Source organism: Balaenoptera physalus, assembly GCF_965194825.1.
Source record: "Balaenoptera physalus genome assembly, chromosome: 7".
Taxonomy (NCBI): Eukaryota; Metazoa; Chordata; class Mammalia; order Artiodactyla; family Balaenopteridae; genus Balaenoptera; species Balaenoptera physalus.
The window spans coordinates 48,851,165-48,869,976 of record NC_138886.1 but is presented as its reverse complement, the minus strand read 5'-3'; the positions used below and the strand labels follow the sequence as shown (position 1 = coordinate 48,869,976).

The window sequence follows — 18,812 nt, the reverse complement described above, 5'->3', positions numbered from 1 at the left end:
AATAAAATGGTAATTATCTCTGAAATGATTGTATAAGTCCATAGGACATTTGATTTCCTACAAATTGTTTTCTGTTAGTTCTGTATTCATTACATGTCTTCGATTCCCCAGTGGTATTTTTAATCGTTTCTTACATCAGTAGTGATCAGCTATTATCCATGCCTATGTGATTTATATAGATTCTTTATATTAAATACTGGCTATGCATGTTATAGTACTTTGATTATATATGTACTTGACTTGTACAGTTAATCCCATAAGAAGCTTTTTCCTTTTTTTGTCACTTTGACATGAAAGAAGTGTGGCGTTTTCTTGGCTACAGTATGTCTCCTCCTCAGATACATAATATATGATAGCATAAATTTCTTATTTTTCCCTTAACATTTAAAAAACCCAACAAACTAAAGTCCATACTTTATTAAGATTTTCCTAGTTTTAACCTAATGCCCCTTTTTTCTGCTCAAGAATATTATCCAGGAAACCACATTACATTTAGATGTCATGTCTCCTTAGGCTCTTCAGGGCTATGACAATTTCTGAGACTACCCTTGTTTTTGATGATTTTGACATTTTTGAGGAGGAATATATTATCTTTGCACTCTCTTTTAAAATACCTTCCAGAAAAAGAAATAAGCAATAAAAGTTATTCTCTTTATGCCACAGGTGAACTTCTTTACCAATGAAGATTAAACCCAAAGAAAAAGAATTCCTCATTTACGGAGGATAGCTATAATCACATATTACACTTCAGTGCATGTACAGAAGTGAAAGAGTATACACCCACACGATTTAACCTCCAAGGTGTATGAGAAAAGACGAAAAAAAATGAGAGTAATTTTATGCACAGAAAGGGTCAAGGGACCACTTATAATAACTTCATCTACTATGAGTAGATGTTTTCTGGCTTCATTGAGCCTGGAGCAAGAGGTTTATACTGCTGCATGAGGGATGCAGATAGGATAAGGTGACCAACAGAGCAGGTTGATAAGCACTGGATAGTTTATTAAGGCAAGTCTGGGGCCCTTTCCAGTGGAAATCTCTGGTTGCTATGATTAGGCCCTGAAGATGCTTTGTGGCTCAACCCATGCATGGTTCCTTAATTTTTCTGCATGTATATATTTTTTAGTTCGTTAGAATGAAATGCTTTAGTTCATTAGAATGAAATGCTCAACTTGGGACACACGATACACTTCATCGGATTGTGAACTTCCGAAATGTGATCAGGATCTTGAATGAATGTGCACATGTACCTTTGGGAATGAATGGAGAGGATAGACAGTTTCTAGTATCAAAGGGGTCACATGTGGTACAGTGAAGAACTAGACATACTTTGGATCTAAGTCCAGGCTTATTAATTAGCATAGTAACCTTGAGCAAGTTACTTAATCTCTTGTAGCTCCACTTACTCTATCTGTAAAATGGGGACTAAAAATAGCTCTAATGTGATGTAGTTGTTGGAGTAATTAATGTTTACAGTATTTGTAAAAAGCTTAGCACTTAGCATAGTGGCTGCCACATGATGGGTACTCGAGAAACTATTAATAGTGGAATTAGGGTAGGTAGAATGGAACTTAGATTACAATGGCTGCTATTCTGAGTTTAAAATTTGGGATGCTGAGTCTACCACTGAATCATTGAGTAATCCATTCATTCCTTCATTTATTCAACAAAAATTGATTAAATGCTACTGTTTGTGCTAAGAAAGCAGTAATGGACAAGACACATTCTCTGCCCTCGCAGGGCTTATAGTCTAATGGAGACTTACAAACAGGCACTAATCAGCCATGTGATAAATGCTGCAGCAGGCATAAACTGTGGGGCTTAGCGGGAATGTAGGAGATAGCTCTAACCCAGAACCACAGTCAACAAGGTTTGTGGTTTTGTTTTTTCTTATTGTTCCTGTTTTCACTTCAGTGCTGAACAGAGGCAATTTCCTTTTGTTTATTTTAATAGTGAAAATTATTAGTTAAATGTAATATACCTATTCAGGGACATTAAGGGCAGAATCTGATCTGCAGAGCCTGGAGGAAAATGGTCTTCTCCTGGATATGGTTCCAAGGATAAGGACCTCTTTATGATATTAGGACTAGAAAACAGGACAAATGCCCACCTTATAAAGGAAAATCATACAACCCAGGGCATTTCTATTCTTATCTGAACTTCTAGGAAGCTTAAATTTAATGCTCAATTATAACAAATACAGTAGCCCAATTTTTTTGTTTTATTTCTTTCTCCCTTCTTCTCAATGGTTTTGATTTTCATTTTTAATGTATTATAATATCTCCATATCTATCTATCTGTCTATCTATCTATCTATCTATCATCTATGCCATATCAAATGGTTTTTGAAAGTAGGCAGGGTAATAATTATTAACTAACCTTAGTAACTTAGTTTCTTACATATTACATTAGCCTTTTAATTAATATATTTTTATGATTCAATGGACACGGATGAATTGCAGTACATTTAAATTTCATGAAATTGAGTCACACTGTAAGAGGTCTATTATAGGGGAATTTAATAGCATTAAGAATGTCTTACAACAGAGGCCCTTATGTTATCAATAATTAGATGTGTCATGGTATCATTTGGAATTATATCCAACTCTTAGGAGACATAAAGTTACTGTGTTAATCCATTTAAATTATTTTTGCACTCTCTGGACGTAGAAAATCTTTACCTTTAAGCAAAGCTGTCAGGATGGCTAAATCAATGTCCTGGTGTCCTTCTGATCCCATCCGAAACACCGTAATCTGAAATTTGAGACAAGGTGACCATTAGCTATGCATTTTTTCTCTCAAGAGAAATTAAATCAATGAGACCATATTTGAACACAGACTATCTTAATATCTATAAGGTAGATTCTTAACCACAGCGAAAGCATGCATAGCAAGAATTCAATTAGAGGGGTCTGCAACTCATTAAGAGGAAGATGCCTCAGTAGCCTCCAAACAGAAACCAACTTAGATAATTCATTGATTATGGTTACAATCTCTGAAACCAGAGACCAAAGAAAATGTCCCCTTCTACCATTTCAGTTTTAGAATTAAAACTTGCCAGATTTGCAAAAATGTGTAAGCCATAATTTAAACTATGAGTTGAGAAATTGTTTAAAAATAGCTAGTTAGTATGCCCTTCAGTGAGTGGCCCCACTATGTATGCATGTGTGCCCGTGTGTGTTTTTGTGTATATGCACGTGTGCAATATAGCCATCACTACACTCTCTCCTCAGCAATAGTTATTCAAGGGTTTCAATATTGTGATGCCTCTAGATCCTTCAGTCCTCTCAATAACCTTAAACCTTCTTGAGAATGACTTAGCAGTATCCAGGTTGTAAGAATGAAAAAGCAGACAATAAAATAACATTTTTTCCTCTTAAATCTGGGAAGAAAAGTATTCTCTGGGGATGAATGATGGGGAGGAGAGTACAGATGCAGCACTGAAGGGTTAATACATGTTGGATTAATATGAAGTCCCCACATCATGCTTAACGATAATGAAGATTTTTTTCTTCCAAGTCAGATGGAAGCTACTTAAGGAAGCCGAAAGGTTATTTGAATATATACATTGGTTGAATTACTACTGTACTCAACTGCTTCAGACTTCAAGTTTCTTTATCTGTAAAATGGGAAAATAATAGGGCTTCCCTGTTTCTAACCACATAGGAAGTAAACTTTGTAGGATTTGCTCATGTATAATTCTAAGTTTTGCCACCATGATGAAGAGAACAGGCACCTAGAATCACAGACTGTTAAACTGTCAGTTGCCTTAGAAATCCTCTAGTCCACTATCCAGAGACAGAGTAACTTGCTTATGGTCAGCATCAAGTTAGAAGAACAGCTGTGACTGGAATCAAGAACAGAGATGAGAGGCAGTTCTTCTCTGTTCTGAACTCAGAAGTGCCTTAATTGGGAAGAAAACTTCAGGTCCACTGGAGAAAGAACCAAGGGGCAGAAGTGGAATTTTGGCTAAATCTTCAACTTTTTAAGCCAGGGCTGGCTAGGGTTTGAAAGGTATTACCGTGTGCTGAGCTGGTAGCAAGCTGCGGACTACCAGGATAACATCTCTCATTGTTTTAGAAGAATTCAGAAATTAGGCATCAAACAGAATTCCTTAAACATCTGACCTACTTGTTCTGCAGATGCCTAAATTTCACTGCCTAATTAGAGATCCCATTTCAGATGCAAATTCTTCCAAGGTAGCAAATAGATAAATTTACCCTGAAATATAAGATTATCAGGTTTTCTTAGGAACAGCTTTGAGGAGGGGAAAGGAAGGTTTACAGTGTGGAGCTGCTAAAGGATTTCAGGGTGGGGGTGGTGGAGATGCAGATATGTGTGCTGTTGTTTGTCCAGGAGCCTGAAATAGCATTGTACTCTGGGGCTTCACAGATTTTCTGGAAAACTGGTGTGGAGGGGATGGCTGTCCACCTGTCTGTGGCACCCCATCCCCATGGTGTGCTTAGACTGAAGGACCTAAGGATCCTAGAAAGAGGGAGAGGAAGCACCAAAGGGAGGCTGGAGGATCCAAAGATGAAATTTATTTCATAATTTTCCCTTGAGTTGACCTGAGATATTATGTCTCCACTACTCTAAACTTTTAAATTTGAAATTAAAATTTAAAAAATATCAATTACTCAATTTATATGTCTTTCTCAGAAAAAAAGAAAAGTCAAACAAGAAAAGCAGAGTCGTCTTCTCCTACCACCCCTGGTGTTGGCAAAGATGCAGAGGATTTTTGCGTCTATGTTCATCAGTGATATCGGCCTATAGTTTTTTTTTGTGACATCTTTGTCTGGTTTTGGTATCAGGGTGATGGTGGCCTCGTAGAATGAGTTTGGGAGTGTTCCTCCCTCTGCTATATTTTGGAAGAGTTAGAGAAGGATAGGTGTTTGTTAGCTCTTCTCTAAATGTTTGATAGAATTTGCCTGTGAAGCCATCTGGTCCTGGGCTTTTTTGTTTGTTGGAAGATTTTCAATTTCAGTGCTTGTGATCGGTCTCTTTATATTTTCTATTTCTTCCTGGTTCAGTCTCGGAAGGTTGTGCTTTTCTAAGAATGTGTCCATTTCTTCCATTTTATTGGCATATAGCTGCTTGTAGTAATCTCTCATGATCCTTTGTACTTCTGCAGTGTCAATTGTTACTTCTCCTTTTTCATTTCTAATTCTATTGATTAGAGTCTTCTCCCTTTTTTTCTTGATGAGTCTGGCTAATGGTTTATCAATTTTGTTTATCTTCTCAAAGAACCAGCTTTTAGTTTTATTGATCTTTGCTACTGTTTCCATTGGTGAAAGTGGGGTGTTAAAGTCCTCTACTATGATTGTGTTGCTGTCGATTTCCCCTTTTATGGCTGTTAGCATTTGCCTTATGTACTGAGGTGCTCCTATGTTGGGTGCATAAATATTTACAATTTTATATATTCTTCTTGGATTGATCCCTTGATCATTATGTAGTGTCCTTCTTTGTCTCTTGTAATAGTCTTTATTTTAAAGTCTCTTTTGTCTGATATAAGAATTGCTACTCCAGCTTTCTTCTGATCGCCATTTGCATGGAATATCTTTCTCCATCCCCTCACTTTCAGTCTGTATGTGTCCCTAGGTCTGAAGTGGGTCTCTTGTAGACAGCATATACACGGGTCTTGTTTTTGTATCCACTCAGCCAGACTATGTCTTTTGGCTGGAGCATTTAATCCATTTACATTTAAGGTAATTATCGATATGTATGTTCCTATTACAATCTTCTTAATTGTTTTGGGTTTGTTATTGTAGGTCTTTTCCTTCTCTTGTGTTTCCTGCCTAGAGAAGTTCCTTTAGCATTTGCTGTAAAGCTGGTTTGGTGGTGCTGAATTCTCTTAGCTTTTGCTTATCTGTTAAGGTTTTAATTTCTCCATCAAATCTGAACGAGATCCTTGCTGGGTAGACTAATCTTGGTTGTAGGTTTTCCCCTTTCATCACTTTAAGTATGTCCTGCCACTCCCTTCTGGCTTGCAGAGTTTCTGCTGAAAGATCAGCTGTTAACCTTATGGGGATTCCCTTGTATGTTATTTATTGTTTTTCCCTTGCTGCTTTTAATATTTTTTCCTTGTATTTAATTTTTGGTAGTTTGATTAATGTGTCTTGGCATGTTTCTCCTTGGATTTATCCTGTATGGGACGCTCTGTGCTTCCTGAACTTGATTAACTATTTCCTTTCCCATATTAGGGAAGTTTTTAACTATAATCTCTTCAAATATTTTCTCAGTCCCTTTCTTTTTCTCTTCTTCTTCTGGGACCCCTATAATTTGAATGTTGGTGCGTTTAATGTTGTCCCCTAGGTCTCTGAGACTGTCCTCAATTCTTTTCATTCTTTTTTCTTTATTCTGCTCTACAGTAGTTATTTCCACTATTTTATCTTCCAGGTAACTTATCTGTTCTTCTGCCTCAGTTATTCTGCTACTGATTCCTTCTAGAGAATTTTTAATTTCATTTATTGTGTTGTTCATCATTGTTTGTTTGCTCTTTAGTTCTTCTAGGTCCTTGTTAAATATTTCTTGCGTTGTTCATCATTGTTTGTTTGCTCTTTAGTTCTTCTAGGTCCTTGTTAAACATTTCTTGTATTTTCTCCATTCCATTTCCAAGATTTTGGATCATCTTTCCTATCATTACTCTGAATTCTTTTTCAGGTAGACTGCCTATTTCCTCTTCATTTGTTTGGTCTGGTGGGTTTTTACCTTGCTCCTTCATCTGCTGTGTGTTTCTCTGTCTTCTCATTTTGCTTAACTTACTGTGTTTGGGGTTTCCTTTTTGCAGGCTGCAGGTTCGTAGTTCCCCTTACTTTTGGTGTCTGCCCCCAGTGGCTAAGGTTGGTTCAGTGGGTTGTGTAGGCTTCCTGGTGAAGGGGACTAATGCCTGTGTTCTGGTGGATGAGGCTGGATCTTGTCTTTCTGGTGGGCAGGTCTGTGTCCGGTGGTGTGTTCTGGGGTGTCTGTGACCTTATTATGATTTTATGCAGCCTCTCTGCTAATGGGTGGGGTTGTGTTCCTGTCTTGCTAGTTGTTTGGCATAGGGTGTCCAGCACTGTAGCTTGCTGGTCATTGAGTGGAGCTGGGTCTTAGCGTTGAGATGGAGATCTCTGGGAGAGCTTTCGCTGTTTGATATTATGTGGAGCCGGGAGGTCTCTGGTGGACCAATGTCCTGAACTCGGCTCTCCCACCTCAGAGGCACAGGCCTGACACCCGGCTGGAGCACCAAGACCCTGCCAGCCACACGGCTCAGAAGAAAAGGGAGAAAGGAAGGAAGGGAGGGAGGGAGGGAGGAAGGAAGGAAGGAAGGAAGGAATAAAATAAAATAAAATGAAGTTATTAAAATAAAAAAAAATTTTAACAAAAAGAAAGAACAACCAAACCAAAAAAGAAATCCACCAATGATAAAAAGTGCTAAAAACTACACTAAAAAAAAAAATATGGACAGACAGAACCCTAGGACAAATGCTGAAAGCAAAGCTATACAAACAAAATCACACAAAGAAGCATACACATACACACTCACAAAAAGAGAAAAAGGAAAAAATATATATATTGTTGCTTCCAAAGTCCACCGCCTCAATTTTGGGATGATTTGTTGTCTATTCAGGTATTCCACAGATGCAGGGTACATCAAGTTGATTACGGAGATTTAATCTGGTGCTCCTGAGGCTGCTGGGAGAAATTTCCCTTTCTCTTCTTTGTTCACACAGCTCCTGGGGTTCAGCTTTGCATTTGGCCAAACCTCTGCATGTAGGTTGCCTGAGCATGTCTGTACCCCGCCCAGACAGGATGGAGTTAAAGTAGCAGCTGATTAGGGGGCTCTGGCTCACTTAGGCTTGTGGGAGGGAGAGGTACAGACTGCGGGGCGAGCCTGCAGCGGCAGAGGCTGGCGTGGCATTGCAACAGCCTGAGGCACGCCGTGTGCTCTCCCTGGGAAGTTGTCCCTGGATCACGGGACCCTGGCTGTGGTGGGCAGCACAGGTTCCCAGGACGGGAGGTGTGGATAGTGACCTGTGCTTGCACACAGGCTTACTGGTGGCTGCAGCAGCAGCCTTAGCATCTTATGCCCGCCTCTGGTATCCACGCTGACAGCTGCGGCTCACGCCCATCTCTGGAGCTCTTTTAGGTGGTGCTCTGAATCCCCTCTCCTTGTGCACCCCGAAACAAAATAGAAATAGAAAATATAAACAGACCAATCACAAAGCACTGAAATTGAAACTGTGATTAAAAATCTTCCAACAAACAAAAGCCCAGGACCAGATGGCTTCACAAGTGAATTCTATCAAACATTTAGAGAAGAGCTAATACCTATTCTTCTCAAATTCTTCCAAAATATAGCAGAGGGAGGAACACTCCCAAACTCATTCTACAAGGCCACCATCACCCTGATACCAAAACCAGACAAAGATGTCACAAAGAAACTATAGGCCGATATCACTGATGAACACAGATGCAAAAATCCTCAATGAAATACTAGCAAACAGAATCCAACAGTGCATTAAAAGGATCATACACCATGATCAAGTGGGGTTTATCCCAGGAATGCAAGGATTCTTCAATATATGCAAATCAATCAATGTGATACACCATATTAACAAATTGAAGGATAAAAACCATATGATCATCTCAATAGATGCAGAAAAAGCTTTCGACAGAATTCAACACCCATTTACGATAAAAACTCTCCAGAAAGTAGGCATAGAGGGAATTTACCTCAACATAATAAAGGTCATATATGACAAACCCACAGCCAACATTGTTCTCAATGGTGAAAAACTGAAACCATTTCCTCTAATATCAGGAACAAGACAAGGTTGCCCACTCTCACCAATATTATTCAACATAGTTTTGGAAGTTTTAGCCATAGCAATCAGAGAAGAAAAAGAAATAAAAGGAACCCAAGTCAGAAAAGAAGAAGTAAAACTGTCACTGTTTGCAGATGACATGATACTATACATAGAGAATCCTAAAGATGCTACCAGAAAACTACTAGGGCTAATCAATGAATTTGATAAAGCAGCAGGGTACAAAATTAATGCACAGAAATCTCTTGCATTCCTATACACTAATGATGAAAAATCTGAAAGAGAAATTAAGGAAACACTCCCATTTACCATTGGAACAAAAAGAATAAAATACCTAGGAATAAACCTACCTAAGGAGATAAAAGACCTGTATGCAGAAAACTATAAGACACTGATGAAAGAAATTAAAGATGATACAAACAGATCGAGAGATATACCATGTTCTTGAATCAACATTGTGAAAATGACTATACTACCCAAAGCAATCTACAGATTCAATGCAATCCCTATCAAACTACCAATGGCATTTTCCACAGAACTAGAACAAAAAAATTCACAATTTGTATGGAAACACAAAAGACCCTGAATAGCCAATGCATTCTTGAGAAAGAAAAATGGAGCTGGAGGAATCAGGCTCCCTGACTTCAGACTATACTACAAAGCTACAGTAACCAAGACACTATGGTACTGACACAAAAACAGAAATACACATCAATGGAACAGGATAGAAAGCCCAGAGATAAACTCATGCACATATGGTCACTTTACCTTTGATAACGAGGCAAGAATATACAATGGAGAAAAGACAGCCTCTTCAATAAGTGTTGCTGGGAAAACTGGACAGCTACATGTAAAAGAATGAAATTAGAACACTCCTTAACACCATACACAAAAATAAACTCAAAATGGATTAAAGACCTGAATGTAAGACCGGACATTATAAAACCCTTAGAGGAAAACATAGGCAGAACACTCTGACATAAATCACAGCAAGATTCCTTTTGACCCACCTTCTAGAGAAACGGAAATAGAAACAAAAATAAACAAATGGGACCTAATGAAACCTAAAAGCTTTTGCACAGAAAAGGAAACCATAAACAAGATGAAAAGACAACCCTCAGAATAGGAGAAAATATTTGCAAATGAAGCAACTGACAAAGGATTAATCTCCAAAATATACAAGCAGTTCATGCAGCTCAATATCAAAAAAAGAAACAACCCAATCCAAAAATAGGCAGAAGACCTAAATAGACACTTCTCCAAAGAAGGTATACAGATTGCCAACAAACACATGAAAGGATGCTCAACATCACTAATCATTAGAGAAATGCAAATCAAAACTACCATGAGGTATCACCTCACACCAGTCAGAATGGCCATCATCAAAAAATCTACAAGCAATAAATGCTGGAGAGGGTGTGGAGAAAAGGGAACCCTCTTGCACTGTTGGTGGGAATGTAAGTTGATACAGCCACTATGGAGAACAGTATGGAGGTTCCTTAAAAAATTAAAAATAGAACTACCATATGACCCAGCAATCCCACTCCTGGGCATATACCCTGAGAAAACCATAATTCAAAAAGAGTCATGTACCACAATGTTCATTGCAGCACTATTTGCAATAGCCAGGATATGGAAGCAACCTAAGTGTCCATGAACAGATGAATGGATAAAGAAGATGTGGCACATATATACTATGGAATATTACTCAGCTATAAAAAGAAACGAAATTGAGTTATTTGTAGTGAGGTAGATGGACCTAGAGTCTGTCATACAGAGTGAAGTTAGTCATAAAGAGAAAAACAAATACCGTTTGCTAACACATATATATGGAATAAAAAAAAAAAAATGGTTCTGATGAACCTAGGGGCAGGACAGGAACAACGACGCAAATGTAGAGAATGGACTTAAGGACACGGGAAGGGGGAAGGGTAAGCTGGGACAAAGTGAGAGAGTAGCACTGACATAGCTAGTGGGAAGCAGCTGCATAATAGAGGGAGATCAGCTCAGTGCTGTGTGACCACCTAGAGGGGTGGGATATGGAGGGTGGGAGGGAGGCGCAAGAGGGAGGGGATATGGGGATATCTGTATACATATAGCTGATTCACTTTGTTATACAACAGAAACTAGCACAACATTGTAAAGCAATTATACTCCAATAAAGATATTAAATTTAAAAAAAAAGAAAAAAAATCAAATGATATAAAATATGTATAAGCACTGTATAAATGCAGCTTATTGTTTTTCTTGCTACTCCTTTCTTTGAGGATAAATATTACATCCATCACCTGTTCTGAGGCAAATTGGCAAAGACAGTTTTCTTGTCAAGACTAAAAGTAAGACATGAGAGAGACTTGGTGTTGCCCAGGAGAACACATATGGCTATTTAAGTTTGCACTTTCTGAGGAAGCTAATAAAACGAAATAAGAACTTAAAATAAATAAATAAATAAATAAATAAATAAAAAATAATAAAAGCATTACATATTCATTTGGCTGGAGCACTGTGTAAAGGGAAGGTAACTAATGAAGGAAGGTTGGGGCCGAGTTGTGAACCATCTTCAGTGTCAAGGAATTTGGACATAATTCACTATGTACTAGGCCTTGTGCCAAGCACTTTATATATATTACCTTGTGAATCTTCACATCAACCCTGTGAGGCTCCGAGATTAGATAAGTACCCAACAGCGCTTAGCTGGTAAATGGCAGAGTCAAGATTAGATCTCAGATCTGCTCAGCTCTAAAGGCTATGCTCTTAGCCTGCTAGGCTATCTTGCTGAAGTCAAATACTGTTGGATGCAAATTAATCTCAGGGTACAAATTGGAGGTGAGGCCCAGCTTCAGGGCTGTTGCAGCAGGTTTAAGGTGAAGTAACAAGGGCCTGGATTAGGACATGGCCGTGTGATGGAGAAGAGGCTCTGTGCGAGGAACATCAAGAAGAATCACGAGGTGGGTTGATTTTCAGGGGTCAAAAGACAGGAAGGAATCAAAGATGACTCAATTTTTCAGCCTTGGTGCTGAGAACATGGGGCTGCTCTTAAGAGAAACAGAAAAGCCAGGAAAAGTGAAGAGTTTTCCATAACTTCTATTCTTTTTGACTCAGAAGTTGAGTATTGGCCCAGGGCAGCACACTACAAGGTAGGGGGTGATTTTAGACAGCGCTCTGCCGGGCAGTGAAACCAAAATGAGTAGAATCCCTGCTGCCCATACGCCCTCGAAATCTTCCCACTGGTAAGCAAAAAGATGAGCTCTTTGTTAAAATGCCTTTGACTAGAGCTACACCAAAGCCCTGGGGAGATTCTGAAGAGTAGGGAAAGGGAAGGATTTGGCAAAACTTGAGGCTGTCAACAGCTTTTCAGGTTATAACTGCCACAGAGCAATGTGTATGTATGTGGAGATACCCAGGACTGAGAAAACAGAAGCTCTCATCAAGTTGCTCTCTTTAGGGAGCAAAATTGGAGGCATGTTTTACTTACATCCTATCATGACAATAAGGAGGTATGTGCACGTGCACACACATACACACACACAGTGGTTTTGTGAGTCACATGACTTGGCAATATTAAATATGCTAACCGCCGCCCCAGAAAGCAACTCTGTACAATTTGAGTGTGGTTCTCTTGGATGGAAGAATGTACCTTTCAACCAGCATCGCCTTTCCCACAAAGAACCCTCAGAAAAATGTTCAGCTTTACATTTACCACTTTCATCAAATGCTTGCATTTTTTACATATTCCTGTTACATTGATTGTACAGTTATATGATGATGTCTATCTTATTTGGAGATATTAAAGAATGATGAATTGTTCTATAAAGGTGAATTTTCTAGTTAAGTATGAGTTATTGCTTGACACCAATTGAAAACTAGTTCTCTTGGATGGAAACTTTTCTAAAATGGAATAGACACATTTGTCTTCTTAGACAACATTAAATAAAATGAAAATCCATTTATTTTTGGTGTGACTTTGTGATGTTCTCACTGACTGTCAGGAAGGTAGGACTACTTCGTCCTATCGAAATGACCTCAGACCGTTCATGTTCAGAGTTCATGTATCTGCTATTTATTGGTTCCTCACTCTACAGTCTGAATAACTCTTCTCAAAACCATCCCTGAGGCATAAAGGGCAGGAGTACCAGACCAAAACTGAACAAAAGAGTGGTGGTTTCTGTGGCATTTAGTGCTTTTGACTGTGTGGGATTTAGTGTCAGATTGTCTGATATTAATGACAGCATTCAAATAACTCTCTTTTTTCATTTCTTATTTCCTGGTCTGCATAGTTGAGGTTTCTGTATAAGAGATCTTCAGATAAATTAGACATTGTCATACTTTTAGCAGGAAATTTTTCTAATTAATTTTACTTGAACTCTTTCTGCTAATCCCTACTAGGGAGTTAAGAATTGAACATGTCTAGCCTCTTAAGGAGAGCAGCTGCTAAGTGACATTAGCACATCTGCCTAAGGTAAGAATAGAAGAGAGCTCTTAATCATAATAATAGCAGCTGTAGTGTGCAAGCACTCCTCTAAACATTGTACACGTACAACTCACTAATCTTCCCAATGACCCTCAGTATTATTATTCTTATTTTCCAGTAGAGATACCTGAAGCTTAGAAAGGTAAAGTAACTAATTCAAAGTCACATAGCTGGAATTCTCATGGCGTGTGCTCAAACACTACTGTTGAAGGCCTCCCCGCTCATTCTGCTGGATGATTCATCAGAGTTCCCTGGGTTTTATGGAGGGACAGAAAGAGAATGAATGGAAGCTGCACTGAGGTCAGAGGTAGTGTCCATATTTGATGTTGATGAAAGAGACAGCATTATTATTCAGTATTGAACCTCCTCTCTGTTGCTTTGCCAAGAGCACTTACTGATTGTCAGATATGCAAACAGATTTTTATCATTTATCATCAGCTCTTTTAGACTTTGCTTTTTAAATAGAGAATTTCCTAGATGCCCCAAAGTAGAAATAACATGGAATAAAGCAAGCTGCTAAAGAAAGTCAAGTTCCCAAAAATAGGCTTGATAGAATGGCATGGAAAGGCATATATTTTTAGCTAGCAATTATAAAGCTACTGCATTAAACTGAAGTAACAGTGATGCAAAGTAGAATGTAATTATTTTCTGTCCAGCACCTGTCTTTGAGTCTGTCACTTTGTTATTCATTTCTGGACATCAGTGAGAAATATTTCTCTCCTTTTTAATCTTTTCCTTATCATTCAACTGCAGCAGAACATCCCTTAGCTTGAAAGTTATGTATGGAGAGATGCATGGGAACATTCAAGAAACATCCAAATGTTGAGTCCCTCTCTCATGCAAACACTGCATTTCTTTCAGTTATGTTTTTAGCCTCCCCTTCTCATTTCTTCCTCATTCCTTCTCTCCTTTCCTTCTTTGCTTCCAAAATTATTAACTAGGAGCCTTTAAAGGGCCAGGCACTGTGCAGGGACACACACACACACACACACACACACACACACATATATATATATTTTCTAGATAGAGATTTGTTTCTATGGAATAGGAACAGTAGCTAGGTGAAGCTCAGTTCAAAATTTATAACCTTAAAAACTGCATCAGAGGAGTAATTTTATTAGTTAAAAAAGCAAATATAGTTCTTAGATGATGAGAAAAGTGTACCTGAGTTTATCTGGCCATAGTTGTTTAAAATAAGAAACAATATAACATATTAGCAGCTAAATGAAGCTAAATTTAGATGTGAAAAAATTACACAATTATGTACTACTCAGTGGGTCTCTGAAATTCTGAATAAAAAGGAAATTAGTGGGTTTATACCAGATACAATGGATAATGCTAATCCCTTGAAAAGAAAGGAGGTTTTATTTTTATTCACCCTTCAGAAAAGAAAAACCTAGTTTTAACTAAGTAGTAGAGTGTGTTTGAGAGAATGACACCATTAGTGGCTCTCCATAATTATATCATCAATCTGAAAAAGCATGTAAGGCCAAGTTTACCCCATATACAGATACCATAATTCTATGGGTCTAAGAGTTGATAGAACTGTGGCAGCCCTAAAATAAATTGGGCAACAGCAAGAATTTTTTTTCCAAAAGAAGAAATATCATGTGAATGACAAATCCTTTCGTTACTCAAGACAATATTTTATCAAGTATCTCATCATCTTTTAAAAAAGGCCACCAGAAACATGACCACCATGCTACTAGGAACTAATGAGGAAGACAGCGCACAGCCGCCAGCATGCCTGATGTTGCAAAGGGGGGGCAGCTCAGGAACTTTTCTCCAGGTTGCTTGGTTTTTTGAGTCTATCTGTCAGGCTAGTTCAATTCCTCCAAGAATTCCCAGATCGACAGGCAGTCACCAGCTTTGCTGGGCATGACAAGTTCCACTGCAAGGAGTCCAGTGTGTATTTTCACGTAGACTGGCTGCTGTTATGGGCCCAGTCAACTTCAGGTTTCAATTGCTTTTCAAGCACTGCTTCACTGAGCACACTCAGCAATCACAGAACCACCCGCACAGAACCACCCAGCCCAGTGTGACAAAGGCTGGCAGAGAACTGGAAAGTCCCTTAAAGGAAAAGCATATTTTAGCAGCTTTCTAAATCAAGCATCCTAAACATACCTTTTTACAGGGACTGATCCTATACTTTCTGATATGGACAAGGAAAGGAGGCATTTCTGGAACTGGGATAAAATCGAGGGAGAAGACGTCCTCCTTGTCTTTGGTGACTTACTTATGCTGACTTGTGAGAGAATATTGGACATTCCTGCTCTCTAACTCAAATTTTTATCAGGCTTTACCTACAGTTTCTAAAATAGCCAGGTTTTAAAAATTTACAAATTTTTTACTTGGCGTCAAACAAAAGAAGTTGAAAAATGGCATCCTACATTTTACACTCACACCAAGTACACATATTAAACACACACACTCACTATGCACATGGAATTTTCCAGAACTGTCCCTATTTCAAATGTTCTGCCCAGTTTATAGCTCACATCCAAGGCCACCCTGTCTACATTTTAGTTCTGAAAATATGGTTTCTGGACCCATATTATCCACTATTACGACTCCAAGAGAGAAAGTCAGATTTTGAGTCAACAGATATTTTCTGAACACCTTCTTCAGATGCAAGGTTGGTGTTTTAATTCAATATCTAGTGAAATCAGAAGACCTTTATTACGTGGGATATGGCATGTTATTTTTTCCTGGTTTTCTTTACCAGCACATAATGGACTTATTGCAATCCTCTTCAATGAAAAACAAAATGCACAGAACCTTGCAGGAAAATGGATTTTTGTAAGTTTCAACATATAATATAATAACATTTATTATTATATAACATCATTGTATTGTGACATTTGACAGTTATCATATAAATAACGTTATAGACAATGTAATATAATGATATACACCCACATAATATATTAGGTCACTTAACGGGCTCTGTGGCTTCAAGCAAGTCACCTAACTTTTACAAAACAACAACACTAACAATATCATCTTCATAGGTTGTTGTGGGAAAAGTGAATTAACACGTGTAAAGCAGTCAGAAAAGAACTTGGCGTATTCTTGGAGAAACTGAACTGGCTTTACAGGTGAGCTAAAAAAACCAAACCACCTGGGAAAAGGTAAGTGCTCAGTAAATGCTGTTGCTATTATTGTTATTATTATTGTTATTATTTAAAGTCCTAGTTTCCTCATCTGTAAACTGGATGGGTGGATTTCATCTTGATGATCCCTACAGTTTCTTTGTTTTGGTGACCTCTGTTAAAGTCCTTCAATTTTCTATGGAGGGACCAATATCCTAAATCAGTGGATCAGGTTAACATTTAACACAAATGAAAATTTACCCTGAGGTATTAAGAGCTCATGGCAGCAAATGGAAGCATAAGAATAACTGTTTTGTCTTGCTCCATGCAAATACCTTCTGTTTGTTTTTTTATAATGCCAGAATGATGAAATGATAATAAGCAGGTAATTTCTCCTGGGGGCTTAAAAACTTGGCCTAGCTTTGAATGCTTTGGGATCCAGAAGGAGAGAGGCCCAGCTCAGCCTTAACAGGGAGTAGAACAGCTTGTCAACTGGTTGTTTTAGCTCCCTGGAGGCTCGCTTGTTCTGATACGGTAATTTTATTTTATAAATCTGGGAGAATGTTTGGACAGGCTGACGGCCAGTTGTTCCAACAACTGCTACTGTAAATCCTTCATTCCCCCAAATGGTTGCTCTCTTTCTCAAATATCTTCCTATGCAGAATAAATGCTAGTCATGGGGGCTATAAGCTGCTTACAATTAGGCTTTGAGCTAGTGAGTATGTCCTCTTTTGAAAAAGAGATTTTTTACCTTACATTTCCCTGTATTTAGGCTCCACCAAAATCCAAAGGCTATATTTACTGCACCCAAATGCATTAAAAAAAAAGTATTAAAAAATTCTGGTGAGAGACAAAGCAGTCAGGAAGGTACAATTTTTCTAGGGAACAATAGTCCAGAGAAGAAAAAAAAAATTGCTATTCATCAGTAGTTTGATTTCAATGGCATTTTACAAAATGAACCACTTCCGATCAGACATAGATTTACTGGAAATACCCCTTGCAAAAACAAAAGGAAAAGAAAGACAAAAAGATAAATAGAGCATATATGAGAGAAAGAATGAAAGGGGATTCTCTTTGGTGGTTCGAACTGGTTTCTAACATTGTCTCTGATACAGCTTTCGCTGAACATAAAGAATATACTGCACAGTGACCCAAGACCTCTTCAATAATAGGTCATTGTTTTGTTAGTCAATAGCTGGTATGTAAGTAAGCTTGCTGGCTGTATAATACCCAGGAAACAGGAAGCTTACAATGGAACTTTTACCAGGGCCAGCATTATAGCCACATTCATGGAGAATGCAAAACCAAACAAGGTAGGACTGGCAGGAGTACATCAGTGAAAGGCTGCATTCATCACAGATGTCAAGTACAAGCTGGGTCTTCATATTTCTTTTTGTCATGCCATTTCTTGTTATGCTGTGGCTCCTTCACATGGACTGTCTATTTAGGGGACAAAGGTTCTCTAGTAGGTTGTATTCCATAATGTCTAAGAATCCATGACACTCACCAAGTCTGCAAATTGCCCAATAAACTGTTTGGACATTAAGTGAATTCAAATTAATTGTATTATATAAACTTCACGAGTGAAAAGGGACAAGTAGTAAAGGTCGTCTCTACATTATCCTCTGTTCAAATGCTGGACTATTCAGTACATGATCATAAACAGCATTCATGTGCAATTTTAATGGTTAGGGAGGGCTTTGTTAAGCAGAGGTGGGGTTGGCATGTTTCTTAATCCAAAGTTTTTTCAAGTGTTCTCAGCAGGGTCATAACACTGATTAACAGGATGACCCCAAAATTTATACTTGCCAAGGCAGATCCCCTACTGAAAGTAGGTTTGAGAATCATGGTGGAGAACCCTGGTAGAAGAAGCTGCTAGTAGTACTGAGTCATGTACCCTTATAACCAGACACCTATTCTTTTCTAATAGCATGGCTGGGGGGACTTAAGTGCACTATTCATATCTTTTCCCAATAAAACTCAACCTAATGTTTTCAGTGGGGAAATCTCACTATAACATAATGAATAATTTAATCCTAAAAATGTATACCTATGAATGGTATGAAAAATGCAAATATTTTAATGTTAAATGAAAAATTTTACTTTAGAAATATATGCTTAATTACAACTGTATTTAAAACAAAATAAATCTAAAAATTTACACATAGAAAAAACATGGAAGGAAACAATAAAAGTCACTGGTGCTTGTGGGGCTGTGGGTGATAGTTTTTCTCCTTTCATTTTTTTGGTGGTCTCTAAATTTTCTATAAAAAACATATTTTCAATCAGCAGATATTACTTCCCCAATGGAAGAAATAAACTAAATCAAAACTACATGAAAAATTAAGTTTAAGATGATTGTTCACTGAGAGATGTAAAATTAATTTGTAAAAAAAAAAAAAGAATTTGAAATATGAAAAAGTCTTTCTTTGTAACTGAATC

The 18,812-nt window shown here is 38.0% G+C and overlaps 1 protein-coding gene across 13 annotated transcripts in view; it reads right to left on the bottom strand.

Moving 5' to 3' along the window:
• Positions 1-18,812, bottom strand: part of TRPM3 (transient receptor potential cation channel subfamily M member 3) — a 926,458-nt gene that overhangs the window by 125,279 nt on the left and 782,367 nt on the right. For 12 of the 13 annotated variants that reach the window (XM_082470822.1, XM_082470807.1, XM_082470810.1 and 9 more), the window contains one exon: positions 2,682-2,754. In XM_082470822.1, coding sequence (XP_082326948.1) covers positions 2,682-2,754 — 73 coding nt within the window. Of the gene's footprint in view, positions 1-2,681; positions 2,755-18,812 lie in introns of those variants that run through there. The other variant, XM_082470811.1, reaches the window with a different exon arrangement.